Genomic DNA, 24003 nt, shown 5'->3' on the forward strand with positions numbered 1-24003 from the left:
TTCGATTTTCCCGACCAAGGAGTTAGAGATTGCGAGGATCTATTTGAAACCTCAATCTATTTGGAGGACCTTGTTCAATCTTCCTGTGGATATCTGATCGAGATTAAAGAGCATCAGATCGTCATGGTCGATATAAGGTCTGAGTAGAAATTAATTCATGAAGTTTAATCTATCTGTAGTACATCGGTTTTTATCATTGTCGTCTAAAATTAATCCATTTTTCTAGTGCATACGATATAACAATTTCGATAAGCACGGTCTGGATTCTCAGCGGAGCACCGTCACAAACGACCTAGAAATCAGTGATGTACTAATAACCTATTTCGGATAGCTTCAAATAAAACATAATGGGACCTGTGGTTCATAATCTCCACGTTTCCCTATTATTTGTCGAGTGATTTCTCACGGTAAACGATATATTGGCTGCCCTATACGTTGTAGCGTGTTGATTTCAATCGGAAGTATTATGCTGCCAAGGTGGTCTCGTAGAAACATTGTTTCGTTTTAAACAACCAGTTTTTTGTTAATCTTTTTAATAGCTTCTTATCATATTTTTCAAAAGGAGTATCCAGTACCCAATCCCCAAAAGCTTCAGGTTCTGCTCGTTTCAACTAGCGAGCACGCTCATTTCCTGATCCTTCCTCGAAGGACTTGTCGCAGATGCACGCCAGATTTTTGTGGACGCACGTGCTTCGTGCGAAACCGTCTCGGGTGGTCCCGTTGGCGATCTCCAGCACCCCATAAGAAACGAGCAGATTTGATAGTCTGGTCTGGGTACTTTTAAATTTAACTTTAACGTCTTCCCAAATATCTACAGAATCTTGAAGGCGCGAATTCGGCGCATCTGTAAGAATTCGTCCCATTCGCTAATGCATGGAACGAGATGTGAACTGTTTAGGATCGCAAAACGGCGTGCTTTAGACCCGGTAGATGAGTGTCGACCTGCCCACTTTATATACTGCACTTAAAACTAATTTATTTAGGACAGTAACTAAGCCTGGAAACGAGAATTCGTAATCGTCCCACAGTTTTTCTACAGTTACCTGCTCAGTTTTTTTATAATTTAATTAATTCAATTTTTTATTTCTTTTCGTAAAAAATTTCAAAGAAAAAAAAATTGTACCGAAACAAAGATGAAATTTTTGTCTAAATATTCGTTTGTAGTTGACAATATGGCATCAAGCCGTAGTACTTTCAATATAAATAAATAATTCGCTTGAAGTTAAGTTACAAGTAAGAAATTTGGTAAATAAGTAAGTAAGAAATAAAAAAATGTTAAAACATATGCATAAAAAATAATATGGTGTTAAAGTGGCTTCTTATCAGCTTACTAGAACTTACAGCAATGCGGCCAGACTGTTCCTATTGATTAAAAGCAATCATGTGTGTCTATCTCCTCAAGATTTTTTTTATTAATTGTAAAACAGGGCAGCGGTGGTGAATGATACAGGAGCGATGGTCTTCACACGGCAGGACGGGCGATCAAAACCCATCTGGGCCGTTCCCGCATTATGAGGACTGACCATCTAACTATGCGAGAACAATAAATCTAGTAAGCCAGAAATAGTAGCCATGATCTAATTGATCATTAGGCCAAGAAAAAAGAAGAAGAAGAGGAAGAGAATATTTTTCCAAAACAGGTTTTGTTAGTTTATCAGGCCCTATCCTCGAAACCGCTCACGGTTTAGCGCCGTCGTCTGTCAATCCGTTTTCCCGGCCGTTCTGGCGGACGCAACAACGCCATCACTCCATCTCAATTTGGACCTACCACGCCTCCTCTGTCCGTGTGGACGGTCTAAAAAAACTTTACGGGCTGGGTCGTCCGGTGTATTCTCATGACGTGACCAGTCCACCGGAGCCTGGCGAGTCTCATTCGCTGCACGATGGTGAGATCACCATACAGCTCGTAGAGCTCGTCATTGTAGCGGCTCCTCCATTGTCCTTCCACACATACGGGGCCAAGAATCCTTCTGAGCATCTTCCTTTCAAACGCGGCTAAGAGGGCTTCGTCAGTCAGTGAGTACTGGGACTATAAATGTTCTGTACAGTCCCAGCTTCGTCCGTCGCGACAGGTATTTAGAGTGGAGAAGTTTCCTCAGGCTGTAGTATGAACGGTTGGCAGCCAGCACCCTTGCGCGTAACTCAACATCAATGTTGTCATCGGTGCTGACTTTTGACCCCAGATAGGTAAAGTTTTGGACGTCTTCGAAGTTGCGGTCACCTATCTGTACATCACCTCTGCGTAAATAAGTGTTTGTTAGCAGGGCCGCTGGTGGTGCTACCATCATTTTGGTTTTCGCCTCGTTAATCTCCAACCCGAAGGTTCTGTGCCGCTCGCTCGATCTTTTGACAAGCTTCTGCTACATAGGAAAGCCTCAAACCAATGATATCTATGTCATCGGCGTATGCTAGGATCGGGATTGACTTATAGAAGATGGTCTCCGAAGTTTCCACCTCCGAGTCGCGGATGGTTCTCTCTAGCGCCAGGTTGAAAAGGAGACAGGCAAGCCCATCTCCCTGGCGCAAGCCCTACCACCAAGGGCCCTGAGAGTTTTCCATCCACCTTCACCTGGCATGTGATGTTGGCCATTGTCATTCCTACTTTTACGATGTGATATTGCTGAGATACACAAGAATAGGACACACTGTAAATACTTTACTAAGCTACCCCTTATTTATTAGTATGTGTGCACGGGTGTCACCACCACGGTTCTTTTCTGTTCGGCTGCTGGATCTTGACTCCCCGGAGATAACGATCTCGATCCCAAGCAGATAACGATCTCGCTCTTTACAAACCCAAAGGACACTCGTGCCCGTCTACCGGTGAGAGGCTTCTCACGGAGAGAGCATGTGAGTGTCCGTCTTCGTATGCACCCAACACTTACAAGCCTGGTAAGCTTGGCCGGGATAAGAACAGGTGGTTTGAACAATTTTAACAGAAGTTCAAAAATATTTGGGAAACAAACAGGAAAAAAAAAACTAATACCATACAGAAAAGCATAAGAAACTCTGGGACGAAAACAAAAAAAAAGTTGAAAAACGTTAATAAACCGTGGGATTCGCCTGTAACATTTCCGTGTAATAAACTTGCTGGAATGTTGTAACTTTCCAGTACTTTATACCTTACCTGATGTTTAAATTCAGCAAAACACTACTGCAAGAACAGACCGTGTAAATGGAAAACACGCACAGCTTTCAGAAGACTTGTTCCAAAATATCGTTTTTATTAAACGTGACATGTAACACCATTTGTTTTTTATCCTATAATGCGTTATGCTAAGAAATTCAGTATCTAAAAAATGCTAACTAAAAAGCAGTAAACAGTAAGAAAAGGTAAAGGAAAAGTAAATCTTGTAAAAAGTAAAGAAAATAAAACATAAAAGTAATGTGACGTGAAGTAAAAGCGAGATAAAACCAAACGTTGATAACGAACCAAAGCCACAAACGCTTAAAAATGAAAACGAAACGTTTCTGTGAGCAACCAAGATAACGTCACTGCCATAACCATCCGCGTAGTTGTACAGCTTTAACTTCGATGCAATCGTGAGTCCCTCCTCCCATGGGGGGATGAATCTTCCCCGCAATTCCTCCCACTCACTCCCCCCCCCTCCGAAATGCTGTCGATGGTGGGGCGGTCGATTCAAAAGTACGCGATCAAATGACATCCCGCTTGATGCAGCTCCTGTGGCGGCTGTGGATGGTTGTCGGTGTCGGTGTAAATCTGTACGTGCGGTGTCCTGCGTCTGGCTGGTGGCGCTACATCCCACCGGTCCGCCGGCCCCCTCGCACCGGTCACAGTGCACTTTGCCGCCCGAGCGTGCGTGCTGTCCTCGGCTAGGTCGGCCTCGCGCCAGCACCGTACGACCAGCAGCACCATTAGGAATCTGGCCAGCAACCACAGCATTTCCAACCGGTCCCGGTACGGTATCGTTGATGAGCTGCGATGCTCGTGATACATAGCCGCCGGATTATCACCTACATGGCGCGGGATAAGGACGGCGAGAGAGAGAGAGAAGAGAAATCAGTGTGATGAAAATTGCACATGGCGAATAAAGGGAACTTTTTAACCCACGCCAAACGGACCAGCAACATGATAAAGGAAGAACATGATAAAAAAAAAATTAGCATTCCCTTTTCAGGCCGGGTCAAACGTGGGAGCATTTGGTTTGAAATTTGAATTGAAAGCGAAGGCAAAAACATAAACATAATCAGTTGAAATGAAATATGTGTGCGCGAGTGTATGGTGGACTAATTAAACTTTCCACCGCCAGATGCTGTTGGAAGTTTAAACAACTGAAACATATAATTTTGTGTGAAAAATAATTGAGGCTCAGCGAAAAATGATTTGGGAGAACCGAAAAAAAAGAAAACATGCGGAAACTGGCCGGAACCGGAACTGGCTTGGGCCGGTAAAAAAAAAACAACAACACAAATGACCCAGTAACGGAAATTAAAAATGCTTTCCCGTGTCAAAGTTTCACCAACCAAGCTCCATAATGACCGTTGGTGACCTACCTTTGAATATATGTACAACCACGCTGGCTGGCTGCGAATTGCTTGGAACGCAGGTGTAATTTCCCGAATGCTCCTTGCTCGCCTGACTTATCGTCAGCTCCGAGTAGTGGAAATCTGTCCAGAGAACCAGAACGAGAGAGAGAGAGAGAGATCGAAATTGAATGCTTTGTGGCCGCTTGTGGCAGAGTTCGGTGAATTTGAAGAGCCGCAGAACGGGACGGCGCGTCCTAGCAAAAGGCAAACTTTGGGGAAAAAGTTTTCCTCCCCCCCCCCATTTCTCGTGCGAATCGAACCAATCAATCGTTGAGATACGTTGTTTTGTAGTGGGAATGCAACGGGCTTTTGTTTCTTAAACGATAAAACCGAACGCTCGGTTATTTAGGTAGGTCAGTAAAAATGGGAATTTGTAGCATCTTTCCGGGCAAAAATGATTGGAATCCGTACAATTTAAAATTCAATCAGCAACCGGCAATGACCTTGCAGATGGAGGGCTACAGCGAACTGATCGTTTGTGTGAATTTGTTAATTGAATTTTACTCGATGTCATGAGTGGTTGAGCATGAGCTTCGCTTGAAAGTGCGTCCCGCTAATGTTCGACGGAATGGAATAGCGATTGGTTTAAGCTGCTGAGTTGAAGATTTTGGTAAATGGCCGGGAATTTACCAATTTCTAATTGTTCGCTTACTGTTGCATTGCAATCGAAGCGTAAACATCATAGCAATCATAGCAAAAGCAGCTGAAATGATTTGAAATTCCGGCCGCGTTTCAATTCGCGTAATAGACAGATGGATCTCGTTTCGACTTCTTTTATGTTAAGGGTCAATATTGGAGATTTTTCCTGATTGAATGGTAATTACGATAAATGTTCTTCATTTTATAAATGATTTACGAGGGCCACCCGGTGGTGATAACGGCGCCAGTCTGAAGACTGGCAGGATCGGGGTTGAAATCCCGTCCCCCGTTGTGAGAACTGACTATCCAACTACAAGCTTCCATTAAATCTAGTAAGTCTAGTAATAAATAGCAGACATGACCTGAGTGGTCTCTAGGCCAAGGAGAGAGAGAGAGAGAAAGAGATTTGCATTTTTAATAGGTCCTCTTTTCTGACCATACCATACTCTTTTCTGACCGGCTACCGTCATAGTTAAAATATAAATAAATGTCCTCTTCATTTTACACTGGAGAAGACCAGTGGCGGATCAACATAGGAGCGGAAGGAGTGGGGTCCACTCGGGACCTGGTCGGCCAGGGGAGCCTTATCGGTGAGGGAAATCTAACATCACAATTAGAGGGACCCCAACTGCCATTGCGCTCTTGACCCACCACTGGAGAAGACATGTCAGACAATGAGAGAAATTTAACCATAAAATAGAGTACCTGTGCCGATAGAAGATCATATTGAAACAGGTGCGCAAGTTTAACTATCAAAGTCTTTATCGCGATTTGTTTGTGAATTAGGTTCTCAGACCAAATCTCAGACAAATTTGCTCAACGATGAGACCCTTTTATAGATGTAAAAGTTAGTTAGCAAGTAACATTTTCGAAACTGGAACAAAAACCATATTTTGTGTGAATTTGGAGGTCCCAAATTAGGAGGTCCTAAATTCTCTTGATAGATGGTAGATGAAAATGTTCATGTCGACTGACGTTCTAAGGCTCGTGCCAAAAACATGCCACCAAAATTTGGAGGCTAAAGCTGAGCTTGATTCTTATACGGCTTATGCCAAAAAGTTTAGAGATTCAGATACTATTCAGAGAGTGAATCAGAACGCTCAGGAGAAATCCCTAAACATTTAACTATACGATTCATATTGCTCCATGTGGCCTGCGAAAGCTTTCTTCGTATGCAATCCTTCCTGTGAGTAAAAATGAGATTGACAACCCTGCTGTGCAGGATTCTTTCTCTAGAATCTGTCAAATTATTACCGGTACAAAATCACCTTTATCCTGTAGAATCGCTCCTTGTTTTTTCGCTTGATCTGGAACTAGAAGATTAATCTTCTACTTCTTTGGCACTTCTTCTTCTACTTCTTTCGCACTACAACCTCGGCTTTCTATGTCTTGATTTTACGCGAAGTTGAATAGTTAGTTGAGTCAATAGCGTACGGGGAGGTGGTCTCCATGGGAATTGAACCCCGGCCCTGCCATGTGAAGACCGGCGCCGTTTTCGCCTCGACCATCGGCCAGCCCCATTGGCATTATAACCTGAACAGATTTTGGACTGCTGTTTCTGACTTCCTGAGACTTGACTTTACCATGAGCTGATGGTCTTAGAACCCCGATCGTACCGTCTAAAGTTCGGTGCCGCTATCGTTTATGCCACCGGACTTCATCGGCCACGCGATCTTGAAATTAGTTTCTGTACCTTCTGCCTTCTATCAAATATTTTAAATTATCTCTACAATTTATAAAAAGAAGATATGTTAAGGAGATGTTCTTTGGCAAACTAATAAGGTTTTCTGACAATTTAATTTTATAATGTATTTCTGTTTGCTGCCAGAGCTTTCTAGGTTGCGCTAGTTACGTGAGGTAGCTACTATTCTTCCTCTGAAAGTTCATTGTAATAAGACTTGGTTTGTTTTAGTTGCTTCTGCAATGAGACTTCTTGAACTGCGGTCAAACTGCATCTCGGTGGTTGATTTGCTTAAAGAGATGTTGAGCTTAGATTTTGACTTCATCGGCCTCTTATATCATATCCTTCGTAAAGGCCCAGAAGATCCACAACAAATAAGCTTTCAGTCTAACATTCACATTATGTAGAGCTTAGCTTTAATAAGCACTAAAAACCCTAACCTTTACCTATACCCTGTATGGTATTATGACCAGCGATGCCTTCAAGCTTTGCTGTTGCAATTCATTCGTACCATACCATTTGACCATACCCATACTGCATCAAATTTACTTTAAGCTAGTCCAATAGCCAAAGCTGCACTATGAGAAGAGAGTGCGCCCCGAGCTTGATTTGATATTCTTAAACTAAACCTTTTAAAACTACGAAAGACCATAGCTCAAACAAATTTGACTAAATACTTTAAGAAAAAACACGCCAAACTCTAGAAAACGAAATCAATCTCCCTTAGGGCGGGTGAACCAGACAATGCTTAAAATAATCTTTACATATTCAGTTCTAGATTATCCGTAAAAAGGTTGCACAAGAAAGCTAACTTAAAATCACTCGAAAATATGGAAGATATTTTATCGCCATCAGTAGAGTTTTAAATATTTCTTGCCCTCAAGCCTGATCCTAAGACTTCGTACGTCGAAGGCTGTTGATCTAATTTTATCTGCAGCTCACTTTCAATTTAAAATGTAATTTCAATTGCTGTTATCTGCCACTAAGTGGAAGTGCTGTGGTTACGAGTTTGCTCTCTATCGCTCGACTGGGATTTGATGCTGGTTCTGATGTTCCTTTGCAATTCATTGCTGCTGCAATCCTAGAAACAATGCAATAAAGGAACAATATGTAATTTTCCAGCAGAAAAGCATGATATCATCTGATCAGCCGTACTAACATACCCATAAGATGCAGCTGCGTACAACAACAACCCATTCACTAGAATGTGTGTAGAATTTCGTTCATGCTGTTTATCTGTAGAAAAATGTACGAGAACCAGTTGTGTTTGCGCCCAAGCGGACAATGGGCACATCACCCGTTTGGAGAACGATTCCAAAGTGGCTTTACAAACCATCATAAATTCTTTGCACCGGTATCGGTTAGATATGCACTTCCAACTTCAAAATTCCTCGGCGCTTGTTAGGCATTTTGCCATCGGAAACCCGGCCGTTGTACATCCAATGCATCATCGTTTAACATTGAATGGATAACCATAAAAATGTAATGATTCATTGGCGCAATGTCCTTCTGCTCAGCCGGCCGTTACAATCGTTTGATTAAGAGCTTGAGCTGGGGTTACTTGTGATGTACGGGTGCAAGTACGGGTACCGACGCATGAATAAAAAGATCCTGACAGATAGGCTCGTTAATCTGTACAACATCTTCCACATCTCCATCCGATTTAGCCGGTATGTGTGTTGGGTTTTAAGGGGCCACTCCCCCAGCTACACAACTCCAGCTGACTTACTCCAATGCACCGGCGTACGAAAGCATTGTCGTACAAAATTAATTAAAATAAATGCGTTATAATGATGATCATGATCCAAATCTTCTCGAGCGGCACCGGGGAGTAGGTTGCCATGCTGCATCGCCATGTGCGGGTGCGAGATAGTTTAGTCGGTCCTGCATTCGGGTGTGTAGAGGTTATCACGTTTAATCTGCATATTCATTTCTCCAAGCCCCGGCCAGTACGGTACAGCGTTGAATGCAAATTTTGGACAAAAGGCTATCATTTATTATAAAATCTGCACAAGACACATTGCCAGCTTCTTCCAGTGCCGATATCATCATCTGGCCAACTCGCCGCGACCCAACCCCCTCCCCGAGCTCCACGAGCGTATGGCACCAAGTCACCAGGACACAGGCTGTGGCAAGGACTTTGTCCATGTGCATCTACTCGAGTGCTTCTTCATGGTTCATAAAGTCACTCTGGCGAGGTCCGCTCCCACCATCCTGAAGCGGGATGGCGTGGCAAGCAGGCAGCCCTTATCTGCATCGTGCAATATCCTTGGACGGACTTCCGGGGTCCGTTGGTCAGCCACTGGGTGCACTCGGCGCGCTCGTCACAAATACCGGCACGGAGCGAACCACCAACACTCGAACACACTCGTCGTTGTGCTAACATTGGCCATATTTCATCGAGGCGACGGTCCACGATTCTTCCGTGCCGTCTCGTTTTTCCAGCACCTTACAAAGTCGGGAAAGAACGCAAAACCCGTGGTGTACACTGGAAGGGTCAAAAATTCATTTTAATAAATGTAAGGCGCTTTACCACACTACACACAAGGGATCACGTGCTGGGCGAGCAAAAAGGAAAGAGGCATTCTAACCTCACAAACACGAGCTCAGAGTGTGCAACATGCTGGAACACAGCGGCGAAACAAATATGAAGAAAATCTATCACTTCGGCATGATATTCGAAATTTGCGTTGCCGTTTGGCCCTTTGTCAGGGACCATGCCCGGGCCAGTGAAAATCGTGTGAAGTGGTAGAGCCGCTTGGCACACGCGTTAGGGAAATATTTATTTTGATACTTCAACCACCGCCAAGCGCCACCAGTTTGGGGGAGATTTTTGAATGATATAGAGATGTGCTTGAAGGAAGCCCTTGTGGGTTCGTGCGCTTACTCACGGTCAGTAACGCTTCTCGCACACCGTATGGTAGAGAAGGGTGCTAACAGACACAACGAACAATGATTCATGATGTTTGGTGGCCTGCTGATGGGATGCTGGTGGAGTTGGAAAGAAAGCCAACTCTTCTTCAGCTCCTTGTTTAACATTTGGTTCCGGTCGGCGCTAGTTTACGATATCAAGTGATATCAATATTTCATTCCGCACCTAAGGACTTTGCCCCGATAAACGTTCGGGAATGTCGTGTGTTATGTCCTGTTACTGCCTGTATGTTGTGGCAGAAAGTGTGCCACTAAAAGCTGTTAACAGTGTTTGATTTAATGCAAAATTTGAAGGACTGAGGAGCTGTGGGATAGGGGGAGTCCTCTGGAACCTCTGGAGTATAGTTCCTACAGGACGTACCTCTAGAGTTCTCTGTTTCGTTTCGGTTTGTTTGTTTCAGCTTGTGATGAGGGGGGTGGGGACCTTTGTGCCAATAAAACATACATCAGCATCGTGGATGTACTTCCATGAATCTTGTAAGCAAAGAAACGAGTCCGTGAAGCCAAGGACTAGCCCGCTGGATAGTCTCATTTTAAAATGTCAATATCGTTGCTATCTAATTTTGTTGAGTGCTTGGTGCTCGGTCCTCTACCTCTCCGTTGGCGGTACCGTGTCACCGTGACTAATGGATTGGAAATAAATGTTGCATAACGGAGCAAATGAAGGTGCTATTGTCGATTCTCGTCCATAAATCAATTACGCCGGCTGCCGTAGAACTGTAGACAATTGCAATAATTCTGCACTGTGCATAAACAACTGGTCTGGATGGCCTGAGCCAGATTCAGGTGTAATCTATTGAAAGAGGTCCCGGACTGTAATGTAATCACGTTCGGTTGCATTTGTCGCCTTATTCGCATATATGATTATGTGTTTTGACTCGTGGAATACCCGGGCACACACATTCGCCCAGTCCTTTGCTCTGAGGGCACTGATAAGCTGCGTTCTCCGCATCCTAACGCACGGTACACTACGGTGTGATAGCTTTGAATAATGGATTAGTGGGTAAGGGATTAAAAAATGGAATGTAAACGGATTAAGGTAACGGATAATAAGTTATACACAAACTAATTATCTACTGAGCCGCAATGCCCCTTTGCCGCTTCATTTACATTAAGTCAATTTATAATTAAGCAATTATTGGGTCGCCTAATACTAGGCAGTGGGAATTGAATTTACGATTTTGTTAATTAATTTTCAATTGCATATTAGTTTTCAATGGAGTTAGGTGATGGCTAGACAGGTAAATGCATAGTAAAGCATGTAGTGCAGAACTTCGGAATGCTTAAAATGATTTATTACTCAGTCGAGGATGAGTCATTCGAATAGCATAACCGTACTACTGAATGTACTTCCGACAAGCACTAGGTCTGGTTTTTTGCCTTGGACTTTGACTAGTCAGTTATGGGTGATTTGAGCAATAATGTACCATGATATCGAACATAACCAAGAGCCAAAAAAGAGGAAAACTAGCTTGAGTTAAATTGACTCTAGTCAGTGTGGGAAAATATTTGGTGGGTGTAAAAAGTATTCTACTCCGGATTTTTGGCAGTTGCAGTTTACCATTAGCAAAATTGACAGGTATGGGTACAAAAACAAGCACTCATGTCTGAAGACGTTTTTTCGATGCATTATTCCCATTTTATACAGGTGAACCTAATTGTTGGGGTAGTTTAAAATTTAAGTTATGATTTGTGCCTCTTTCTGAAAAATAGTAATCAGTAGTGTTCAAGTGAGGGGTGGCCCGGTGGTAAATGCGACAGCGGCGCCGTGTTCAACCAGCAGGACCTGGGTTCAAATCTCATCTGGGTCGATCACGCATGGTGAAGAATGACTATTCAACTGTGCGGTATCAATAAGGTCTAGTACATCAGAAATGGCAGGCACGACCCAAGAGGTCGTTAGGCCAAAGCAGTAGAAGAAGAAGAAGTGTTAACTTACTTTTTTTCTGAATTTAGGAGACTTACTTGTCCATTTTCAATAGCCGCCCTTTATTTTTTTCTGTGAAAAAGACACCTTCAATTGTTTTTATACAAATTTCTCGAGTCAGGTCATCCTTTACGAAAAAATACATTTTTTGTATTATAATATCGCAAAAATACTGATTAAAATCTGAAACATGCCACACTATGGTCCACATTTTACAACCTTTTTTATATAAGATTCTTACAAAGCTGATAAAACTGTTCCCCCGCGGTCATGAGAGCTGTTATTATGGTTTCGAGACAAAATGATGCTATGGACATTTTTCATCAAGTTCTGATACAAACATCAGTCAGACTAGCTACGTAATTAAATATTGTGCTCATTATAATAGGACTTCTGGACGGAATAGTTGGAACAGTTGAAGTTATCGTACAGAAAGGGAGCTTGTTTCGACAGTAGCTGTTAATCAGTTGTAGGACCTCAAACACTTTAATCCTTCTTCTACTTTAGCACCAAAGTCTCTGAAGGACTCGGACTGCCATTTCTGGCTTTCTGTGACTTGATTTTACCCGTTGCAAAGTAGTTAGCCCTGCGAGCGGTGAACTCGTCTGGATGAGATTTGAAACCCGGTTGAAACCCGTGTAAAGACTGGCGCCGTAATCGGCTACTGGACCGCCAGACTTTAGTCCAATGCATAAAATATCCTAAGAAATGTCACCTAGACATCATAGCAAAAATTCATCAAATTTGTTCTTAGAATATTATTCTAGTTCCTTGATCAGTACTGGCCATTAGTGCATGCACCTTCACCTTGACCCGGAAGAGTTTATGTTTATTTTCCAAGGTTAACTTTTTCAAGCTATAACAAAGCTAACATTCGATTTTAGTTATAAAAGAAGCGTTTAAAGAGTAAAAATGCGTTAAACAGCTGATGAGTTCCCCTTGTGCCAACACATCATATTACAAAAAGTGTCCTACTTTGTAGGTCCGGTAGGGTTTAAGTTATTTAAAACATAAAATAAAATAAAAATAATTTATAAAGTGTAATGACTTCAAGTGTCTTTAAAACAACCCAACCAACCTGACCATATTTGTTGCAAAACTTGCTGTGCTTATTACTCCTCCAAGAATAGCACGAGAACAATCGTACCAGAGTAAACGTAATACTAAACAAATTGAAGCTGGAAATGAGAGCTTGTTTGCGTTTCGGGTATTAGGATGATGTACACGGTGGTTAATAACAGGCAAAGCGTGTTAAATTCATCCTATTACAGCGATTATAATATTCAGCTTGCCTTATGTCTGAACCCTTCCGCCATGGCAAATAATCCTGACGAGTAACGTTGGCCGCATAATAAAATGGATACTGTTCCTTCTCGAGGGGAACACCGATACCGAGAAACCATCGTAGAAGTGTGGAACTGTTGTTTGGCTTCCGGATGGCTTACCTTCTACCTCTAACGCGATACTACAGCCAACCCGAGCACTGGGCATACCTGTTGCTGTTTGTTCCCCTGGACACTTGTGGCGGGATCGGCAAGGATCCCCCGGCACTCACATTATAATGCCATTATGTAGTGTTTATCCAATCATACTGCTTGAAAAGCTATTTCGATCAACATCAACGTCACATCAACTGTTCACGACGGTTCCATGCCCCGGATCGATGGACGTCGTAGAGACGTGCGGTTGACGATGGGTCCTCTGGGAGGCCGTGGTGGAGTTTAATGAAAACACCGGAACAGCAAAACACTTGCACGCTCGACACTTACCGGCTTCGGTGGAAACGTTGATGCCCCGGTCGAGGTCATAGTTGATCATGCGGTTGTTGTGGTACCAGAAAATGAATGCCGAGGCTTCCGTGCTCTGCACCACCCGGCATATCAATTTCAGCGTCGAGTCAGGTGTCAGATACTTCACTTGTGGTCCTACGATTTCTGCCCGGGCCTCTGTAACGAAAAGCGTGACAACACGTGAAGAAGATGAATGGTGAACAGTTGCTAATGTATCGAGACGTGCCAGCCACGGTACGGCCAGTCCAAGTATCAGTGCCTGGCTGCTTGCTGCATTCGATGTCATTTAGTTCGCATTTCTTTAGCCATATGTACGTTACCGAGAGATGCGAACGCTATAAATTACCAATTGAGATTTACAGTCATCAGTACGGGAGGTTGCTTTCCGTTCTGCGATTGTACCCTGGACACGCCATTATGCCTTATCTTTTTTGGCAGACTCCAAGCGGGAGATTGTAAAATGGTGGCCCTGTGTGTACATTTTGTTCCATTAAAAGGTGACGCAGAGCATAGCTCTTGATGCTATTCCCGTATGGGTAGGGCAAGGATCAAAAGCCTACCTTTTTATTAGGTCCGCCTCATTCATGGCCTTACATTACTCGCAGTTCGCACTGCTTTGTCTTCAGTGGTACGGACATTGTTCTCGCGTGACAATTCGTGGTTCGTGACTCGTTTCGCTACAGAAATCTTAATTCCCCATCTCACTGTTCCGCTGTGGGGCCGGTGCATCATAATGGAACGTGCCCTCAATATCGCTCGCGCGTACACACCGCCGCGTTGCGAAACAGCCTTCGGGGCCTTTGATTATTTCAAACAGTCAACTCTCATTTTCTACGGCTTTGTGTGAAAGATTGTGAAAACGACAGCAGATTGTGTCGCAACCCCAACGCCGACTCGAATGACGATGGCTGTCGCCTTGCTGCGACTTGCGAACCATCCCTAGAGATGCTGCTACTACCTACGCCATCTGGTGAATCCGGAAGGCAATAAGTGAGCAGCCGAGAGAGAGAGAGGCAGAAAAAAGCGGAATGTTATCAATAAACTGATTATGGGACATAAATCCTAATTTTTACTTCTCCAGCTTTTTCGGGTGGATTTTCAATTTTTATCGCCACTGCCACCGGCAACCACTTTTTTCTCCCACGGCGTTGCGATTGTTCACTGCCTTGTGATCGAACGGTTCGATGGTGGGAGGGCTTTAGAAGGCATTCGATTCGCACGACCCTTACGACGTAAATGCGCCGGGCTGTGTGGGCGATAGAACGGTATGAGTGTCTGGACTGAGAATTGGCAGAATAAGAGCAAATGGTGTTGGGTTTGATTTTCGAAACAAATAATCCTCCACCGTGCTTCTTCTGCTTCTTCTGCTGCCCACTACATTCTCAGGTGAAGGTCTTCGCCAACTCTGGCCTTTCTTGACTTTATTTGCCCGGAGCTATGTAGCTCCGGTCCGTGCGTACAAGGAACATTACGCAGGATAAAAAGAGAAACAAAACTGATGCCTTGATAAAAGCAATCGGAACACGCCTGGGGAAACATTTATCCGAAGGACAGGCTCCCGAGGATGTCAGCTGAAAAGCTTTCCGTCAAATAGTGTCAACGGCGAATGTTCTTTCCTGTTGTTTTATCGCCTTTCGGGCTATGGATTTTCGGTGATTTGTGTCATTTTGTTCGTGAGTACATTTAGTAAGAGTTGGATGGTTGGCAAGAGCTTGCGTATGATTTTTATCCATCTATAAATGGAAGCTCGTCGGTTTTTGTTTTGCTTGATGCGAATGAACTTGCACGTGTGTCACTTTTCGATTTGATGAGTGTCACAATAAGGCAGTTATAAAATTGATTTTCTAAACGCATCACACTCATTATTGCTGTAATATGTTAGTAAGTTATGTGTTGAAGAATGAGGTAGGGCTGATGACTCTGACCGCACCTTTGAAGTCGATGAAATTGCTTCTAGCTTGATTTATGCTCTTGCTTACCCAGTGGTTATATGGATCTCTTAAAGGAGAAGGGACATGCTAAGGAGAGTCAATAAAGTTGAGTGTTTTTAAAGACCTTTTAAAGGCCTTTAAAGAGAGAGAGAGGTGCTCAGTGATTTCGTTAGATCCCGCATACCATTTATGAGGCCACGTCGCTGATTGTGCAGTAACATTAATGGAATTCTTACTGGCGAGTCTGAGTAGGCCGCCTACTGTTAGATCCACTTCTGTCATGATGACAGGCACAGGCTGATGACCGATCGTTAATGTTTCGAGAATTACAATATCTTCTAGTTTATAGAAAAAGACGAGAACACTCTGATAGCGGACATATTCTAGACAACGAACATTAATATAAGTATTGTTTTTTATGCAGCAGAAATTGATGATGAAACCATGGCTTCAATGTCTGATTAATTTATCAAATAAGACAAACGTGAGACAATCACTTAGAGCGAGCAACTGATGGCGCTTGTGGCAAATGTGAGGGTGGCGCGTCATCGTTCGAAGAGAATCCCTACTAACTAACCCGCAACGGTTTATCTTTCTTTTTTGTCAAATCTTTTTTAAGGGACTTTGGAAGAGCTGTTACAATGATCTGTATGAAGATCTCATCAGCGAATTATACGGGCCAGACTCCAGTGCGCTGGTCATGTGCTCTTGCTGATAATGTCACCGAACGACCAAGCTCGTAAAACCTTTCTAGGACTTTGGAAGAGCTGTTACAATGATCTGTATGAAGATCTCATCAGCGAATTATACGGGCCAGACTGCAGTGCGCTGGTCATGTGCTCTTGCTGATAATGTCACCGAACGACCAAGCTCGTAAAACCTTTCTAGGTTCACATGGACAGAGGAGACGTGGTAGGCCAAGATATTGGATCGGCTGGTGACGGTGCTAGATCGTGAGCGGTATCTAGGACTTCTGCGAGGCAGTAGCAGCGTCTGATAAATAAGGTAATCTATCGAGGGGCAAATCATAGGCCCCTGATATCGAAGTAGTTTTCAATGGGCTCATTTCATATCGGCAAAAGCATATCTTGCTTTAGAATGGTTGTGGAGTCCAGTGCTCTTTGATCACTTAGAGAGCGCTAAATTCCTTAGAGGACTGTCCTCCTGCCTCGGACTCTAACCCAGTCAACTGTATCGAAGTGTTGGAGTCCTCCAACTTTCATTCTGCTCAGAACCTCCACCCTTGAGTCTATTGGAAGAGCTTATCTGATCATTCTGTAGGCTACTTAGCATAGCAATTGAGGGACAAGGCGGTTCAGAAGAAGACCATTAGCGATATTTTGTGTTGCGATCGCGCGTAATGTGTTAAGTAGTTAAGTAGTTCATCGATTTACTAAGAAATTATAATAAAAAATACAAATATTTACTTTCCTGATAGCCACTAACAGGCCATTCGGTCTGCCACTCGTGTGATAATATTTCTGTAGAACCGCATGGATTTTATACTAAGTATAATGTTCATTAATCAATTCAGCAATCGATAATAACTGACAGCGCTAATAAAATTACCCGCGATGCGTTAATTAATATCCACTGTTTGCTTAAAAATATTTACAGATTGCTAAAGTCTCCCATTTACGGTTCATTTCACCGGCAAGTGATCATTAACCATTACCCCGTCATGCCATTGTTTTTAATGACATCTTTACCCATACCTCGTTCGGATGGCTAGACAGCGAGACGGCATGCAAACGTGGCCTGCATGCATTTATCGGATTATTTATGTTTTGCTGGCTAACCCCACATATATGCACTCATCAGCAGCGCATCATCAACTCCGACTTTGACTTAACTTTGACCGCAAACACTGTACGAACGAACCAACCGAACCGTGCCCAACCATTCATGCGTTGGCCCATTCATTCAAGCACAGCGCTTCAACAACAATGAGTGGCCCATTAACGTCATTGTGCTCAGTAGAACGGTGAAATTGAAATGGTGCAAAAGAAGGAGCAAATCAAAAAAAAAATAAAAAAACCGAGTGAGGCAAAATCCCTACAAGGATAGAGTCACTTCAGCACACAAAAGATATGGGGACAGCTGGAACTTGCCCTTGCCAGTGAGTGGGGTGGTCACGTGAGACGGTAGAACACCGCGAGACGAAACCATTTCCTATTATTTTCTAACCACCACCATTCTTTAACGTTCTATTCGGCCAGTTTTTTGTGTGTGTGCGGACCCCACGCTATCACACGAGGTTGAGGCTGGCTGTTCATTGTCATCCTCCACTGGTGGTGGTGCTCTTATTTTAGCGTAATTTTAGGACCAGTAATCTGCGACCGAGTGCACCGTGTGTACGCGAAAGCTAGGGAACGTTGGATTTCCCCTTTTTCTTTAATTTTGCAAAATTGCAGTACATAAATTTTTATCTGAGAATACATACATACCAGGTAGCGATCCAGGTGCATAACAGGCACACGTCCTGCTGCTGGTGACATACATTTCCCGTGAAACTTTCTGGCGATTTATAGAATACTAAATTAGCTCGGGAGCGGTAAAAAGCGTGTAAAACACGCTTTAAATATTAAGGATAAGCTCCGTGGAAAGGCACTGGTAATCCTTTTTACGTCCTAGCAAACGTATACAATATTGATTGCCATGGGACGCTTGCGTGCGCGCTAAGTAGCCGTTAAAAGGCAATTCCAACGTGTCAACGTATCCTGGTGGATCGGACAGAAACGCAATTGGGTGCGTTGATAGATGTGGTGGCCGATCGTATTACTGCTGTGTGTGGACCGATGAGTGCAAGTTTTCTCATCGAAGTGAGTGACAGACGCAAAAATGTGTCTGTATCTTAATTGTAATTCCCCGATAGCGACATTAATTTTACAACGAAAAAATCGTCTCTCTACGTCTCTCCATTGCTGGGCTTTCCCCGGTTCCCGGTAGCAATGTACGACTCTGTATGTGTAAAAGTAATTTGTGTTGGATTATCGCTACCGAATAGTAGCAGGAAGCTGAGCGAAAAAAGCATTTATAAAAAAACATACATTGCATTCATTTTTGTTCGTTGCATACATAAATTCCCCGTCAGGTGGGTTCGAAACGCATTGTTTTTCCTTCGCCCTTCTGGTATGCTCCGTTTTAAAATCGCTGCATTTTCTTCTTTCGAGCGTACACAGAACGAAAAGCTATTAAAAACTGGCGGGGTAAAAGTGGGCGCAATTTGCAGTGCAGTGTAGTGCGCTCGTCACCGAATCTGTAGGGTAATTTCAGTCAAACTGTCCAAATAAAACCTTGGAATTGAGTTTTATCTTGTGCCAACTAGCACACAAGCACGGTGAAAATGGTGGCCTTGGGTCAAAAAGTGAGTACAGTTAATTAACTTTCCCCCCTATCCCTAACTTCGGTGTGGTCCGAGTCCGAGCACGGCGCTATGATACAGTTACCGATGCAAAAGGAGGGCAATAAATTGAAGGACTATTTTCTTCCCGCAGTCGAAATCAATTCCCCGGGTCCAGGAAAATACTAGATTTGGAGCGTACTTTCGGGAGAGCGTCCCTTGGTCCCCTGGTGGGAGGACATTTTTTTTGGGGGTAAAAGCCCTGGATATTCATGGCCGCCTGGGTATTGAATGCATGTAGCTCGCATTTCACCACCGATATTATGCTAAGCGCTTGTTTTATTTTCATTTCACAGTTGCAACGGCCCAGAAACGGTGTGGGTGGGTGCTAATTGTTTTCGCCACACTGCCGGACCGGCTCCAAATTGCGTTTCCTATTCACCTTTTTTGACCAGTACGGCGTGATGATGCTGTTTACGCTTGTTTTTGCACGGCCACTCCATCCATTCACCCATCAAAATGTTCATCTGGTCGTGCGATGTAAAGCAAGAATTAATGAATGTGATGAGAGGAAAAGCGAGCCGACAGCAATAACAAGCGCAAAAGGAAAAACTAAACACATTCAGCGCAGCTTTTGGGTGAAAGCTTTCCGTGAAGCTTGCTGCCGAACGTTGTCATTAGCGCACGGGGGGAAAATCAAAATTTTGCGGTCTGGGTTATTTTAAGCGTTAGTTCAGCTTTTCAATGGAAATTTATTTGAATACACACCGAGGGAGAGCTGAAGAAAGAAAAACCTTGGAAAACCTGGGAAAAATGGCTGCCTAAATGTGGTAATCATTAGTATTAGAATGCAGAATTAAAGGTATAATTAAGAGCCCCTGCACCGTTTGTCTTCGTGATGAGATTGTGGGGCAATTTTCTTTTTTTTTTTGGTGCTGGCCCGAACTTGTTCCCCGTGGCTTTGGCGTGGCGTGTGGAAATTTATCGTCTATGAGATCTGTTCAAAAAACCACAAAATGTACCGTCGTCATCATTGTGTACGGAAGCAAAAAAAGTAAAACACAGGGGAGTAGGGCTCAAAGCAAATGATGGCGGGCCGTAGCGTAATGGAAATAGCAAAGGTATAATTTTGACAGTGGCTTATTATTTGGCAATGTTGGGCAGGGTTAGAAAACTGCTTAGAAAATGGGTAAATAATGATAGTCAAAAACAGCTACCAACCAAAGCTATGAATTATTACCGTGATTGCTCGAGGGCCGGGAGCGTTTTACGGTTAAATACCTTCATACGTGGAAGGTGGCGCTGGCAGGCAGTTGAGCTCAAGGCGAGATTCCGTATGTGCTTATATCGCATTTTTGTTTATGAAGCGTTCCTTCCCTTTTTGCCTCCGATGTCAGATGTTGTTGCAGATGTTGCGGACATTTTGGGGAGGTAAAGTTACCGAGGTTGGTGTTGTTGTTTTCTTTTTTTGCTGGTTTGCTGTCCGAAATCATTACAAACAAGGATTATTGTCGTAGCAATTGCTGTTATTCTTAGCTTCTGGTAGATAAAGAAGGCAACAGCAAAAAAAAGGAAAACAAAAGTATCCATACCACGAAAGTTTGTCCCTGGTTACGGTTGACAAAAACTGGACTGGAATCACTGGAATAGACAGCCCCAGCATTCGCCTGAAGCAGACAGAGCCCGAACATTTTCTGCAAATCCTCCCTATTTGGTCTAGGGATGGTCAAACAGCAGAACGCAACTTTTCCCTTTGCGATTGTATCCAGCTCGGGTACCAGTTAGCATCGTAACCACAATTACTTTGTGGGTTTCTCGATAGAAAGGCGCATGCCTTTCCTATTAGCTATTGGTCGTCCTGAAACGAAGACGAATGTTACAGTGTTGTAGCGCACTGTGGTGAAGCTTACTGTCATGATAAGTTTGAATCGGAAAGATGATTCATTTGTTTCACTTAAAGACATTTTTATAACATTGTTAAGAAAAATAATGAGTTCGGGAGTGATATACTTTTACGCCTCTTTATATGACGGCCTCAAAAAGGACTCCCAAAAGGAACAAAAAGGAACTTCTTTAGTGATGTAAAAGTCTCGTAATAGTAAAGGTCCTCGAGGCCTGCCGGATCCTGTTCAGAATATGATTCTGCAGAATGAGTGTCGCTTTGTAACAAAATTCGTTGGAAGCTACTTAGCTGGTTTGGTTGGAGAAAAATCCTTCGTCGACCAGAACTCCACTCTAGGGCACAGCTTCCGAAAATGCCGGGAGCACCACAGATAACCATGTACCATCTGATTATCAACTTCATGTCGGCCTTGGATACTATTGATCCAGAGTGAGGTATGGAACAGCGTGCAGCTGTACGGAATACCTGGGAATCTAGTGTATGGAAATTGAGGACCATAATGGATGTTTTGCAGAGCAAGGTGAGTATGGCAGAACATGTGGTCGAAAGCGAAGGAATCTCATCGGGAAGTGAGGCAAAAATATGAACGCTTCTGAGTACTGCTTAATATCTTTCTTCCAAGAATCATATGCGGAACACGATTTTGATCTCTTGTTCTTCTTCCTTGGTACTACAACCTTGAGAGGTTCCGGTCTGCCATTTGTGGCATTCTATGACTTGATTAAACCCGTAGCAAAGTAGTAAGCTCTGCGTTCGGGAAGGCGGTTTTGATGGGAACTGCCGTTTGAAGACTGGAGCCGTCATCGCTTCAGCCACCGAACCACTCCGATTTTAACTAGATCCCTCAATTTTTACATTGTCGTATTAACGTCCACTTGTTTATTTAAAATTAGAATTGGCCATTTGTATAATACGATAGGATAGTGCAGACAACAAGTGCAGACAAGATAGGTAGAGGCGACAGCGGCATCAGTCTTCATACACCAGGACCGGGGCTCAAATCCCATCCGGGCCATTGCCCCGTAGGGCTGACCATCCAATATCATCGAGATCCAGAACTAGAAATGGCAGGCATGACCTAAGAGTCGTTAGGCCAAGAAAAGAGAGAGAGAGAGAGAGCGAGAGAGTGCAGACGAATGTTGATCGAAAATCGATCGTTAAAAAATCTTGGGGCTCAACATCAACTTATTCGGGAATCAGAAATCCGAAAGCGTGCTGAACATCTGTTGACGAAGGTCTCCAGAGCTCACTCTCTTTGTTTGGTGGCAGGTCCCTAGAACTAGTGTGGGCGCTCAAGGCACGTAAAAAAGGGTCATGGACCACGAACAAACACACATCATGAACATCATCAAAGACACCGGTCGATGCAGATAGCCTCTACTGGGCCCATATTGAAGGAACTTAAGAAGATACGCGAGTCATGTCCTACCAAGAACGTGTTAGTAAGCAACCCGTTCGGTACAAGGCTTAAAGGAGCTAGTTGGCTGGATCAAGTTGAAGTCGAACCTGTCAGACTTTGGTAACAGTCCTGACAGTACGACGTGTTCATACCTGAGCTGATAATTCTTTACAACGTATTTCAGTAAGCAATTACTAGATTTTGTAGAATACATAAAAGTAAGTCAAGTTTATAAGCAAAATACAGTAAGATTAATTGGGGCTGACATAAATGGGTCGGACATAAAGTCAGATAGATTCTAGTAATTATTGCATGCTATCACAAACTGTTGGTGATATAGGTGAGTGTTACATCTATGCATTTACTGGCTCGCTGGTTCAGTTCGAAGAAAATTTATTCCTAATTACCTATCCCTATTTAAATTCTATTTTACTGTCGTTAAGTTCCTGTTACCTTTGACGTGCAAGCCGATTATCCGACGGTGCATACCTAAAGCATAAATTTAAGCTTTAACAGAACAGATGTTAATTGAAACTCCATCACGACATTGTTGACTATAAACACACTTTCCTCCATTAAAAGGCTCAATAAGTGCACGTCACAAAAATAAAACAAAAATCGTCCCCGACTTTAACGCCGGTTTATGAGCCGTGTCGCTTTATTGACCTTCGGGCTAATAGAATTGTGCTAGCCGGCAATTGGATGAGCAAACAATTTGCCATTTACGACAATTACGACGACGATGGAGCATAATAATAGCACCTTCCCTACCATTGTCCTTAAGTACAGGTTGTGGCTGCACTTTCAAAAGCATTACTTCTGTGCCATTTCATCACAGTACTCACCCGCCGACAGCTTCTGACTGTCCGGCAAACTCAACAAAACCCCGCGCCAAAGCTCAGACAAGGACACGGGGTGTGGACGAATCTCCGGTGTCCTTTTTCGGTTGTGCGAGCGAACCGACGGAACTTTTCAAATTACAATATTAAAGTTTGAACAGCACCGAAATGACATTTTCCGTCCCGTTGCGTCGTATCAGGCAGGACCTCCAGCAGCAGCAGCTAAGATAGAGCATTTTTGTGTGAGTTGAGTTTTTTTTTGTTGTAGTGCCCTCGCCTCTGCAATCTCGGCCAAAGCCGGGTGCCGGGCTAACGGCACGAAAGTGTCCTTTTCGTGTAGCAGAAATTGGAGTGGATAATATTCTTAAGAGATTTGTTGTTGGCACTTGTTTTGGAGGATCGAACGGAGGACATGCAAAAGTTTAGCTGTTTGGCGTGTGTTTCGAAGCTCGCCGGCCTGGGTGCGTTGCGTTGCGTTACGTCCGGGAAGTTGTGTAAGATTGGATAGAAATTCCACGAATACTTTAGAACAAAGAATGTCATCAGCCATCGCTTGAAGGAATTGGTTCGCCGAATGTGGCTCAGGATCAAGCGTCAGGATGCGCTAAACAGCACAGACATGTCGCAGCTCACAGCTATAAATCAGTTGCAAGTTGTGTAATTCGGTCGGTCGGTACAAGCCCTATGTTTGAATGTTTAATTTTGTAGGCAACTTACAGTTTGGAAATACTTTTTCTGCAATGCGGTTTGAAGGAGTCAGCGTTGCGTAAATAGTAAATTTGAAATAGTTTTACAGTGAAATTGCTTCACTTTCTTTGCTCGACCACCAGAGAGAGGTTTTATTTTTCCAACATATTGTAAGTGTTTTGTAACTTAAGTTCCTTATTGTAAAATGGTTTTACAAGAGATATTTCTTTTATCGTTGGAAACTCAGCCATTAAGTGTCTTTAACCGTTCTCCACTTGACCGATTTGACCGGCTCGGCAGCTTAGTTTCGGGGAAAAGGTTCACTTTGTACGGGTACGATTGGCCGCCGTTTATTTCGTTTTGCATGCCAAGGCTTTTCAAGTGC

The 24003-nt window shown here is 43.4% G+C and overlaps 1 protein-coding gene across 2 annotated transcripts in view; it reads right to left on the reverse strand.

Annotated features, from left to right (window-relative positions):
• Window positions 1–3193: 3193 nt before the first annotated feature.
• The window catches only part of LOC118509705, a 69816-nt gene continuing 49006 nt past the window's right edge, over window positions 3194–24003 (reverse strand). For both annotated transcript variants that reach the window (XM_036050786.1, XM_036050787.1), the window contains exons 6-8: window positions 13496–13672; window positions 4516–4629; window positions 3194–3975 (exon numbers count right to left, since the gene is read on the reverse strand). In XM_036050786.1, the coding sequence (XP_035906679.1) occupies window positions 3641–3975; window positions 4516–4629; window positions 13496–13672 (626 nt within the window). In that variant the 3' untranslated portion in view covers window positions 3194–3640. The remainder of the gene's footprint in view (window positions 3976–4515; window positions 4630–13495; window positions 13673–24003) is intronic.

This window comes from Anopheles stephensi, chromosome 3 (assembly GCF_013141755.1).
Source record: "Anopheles stephensi strain Indian chromosome 3, UCI_ANSTEP_V1.0, whole genome shotgun sequence".
In the NCBI taxonomy this organism is placed as follows: Eukaryota; Metazoa; Arthropoda; class Insecta; order Diptera; family Culicidae; genus Anopheles; species Anopheles stephensi.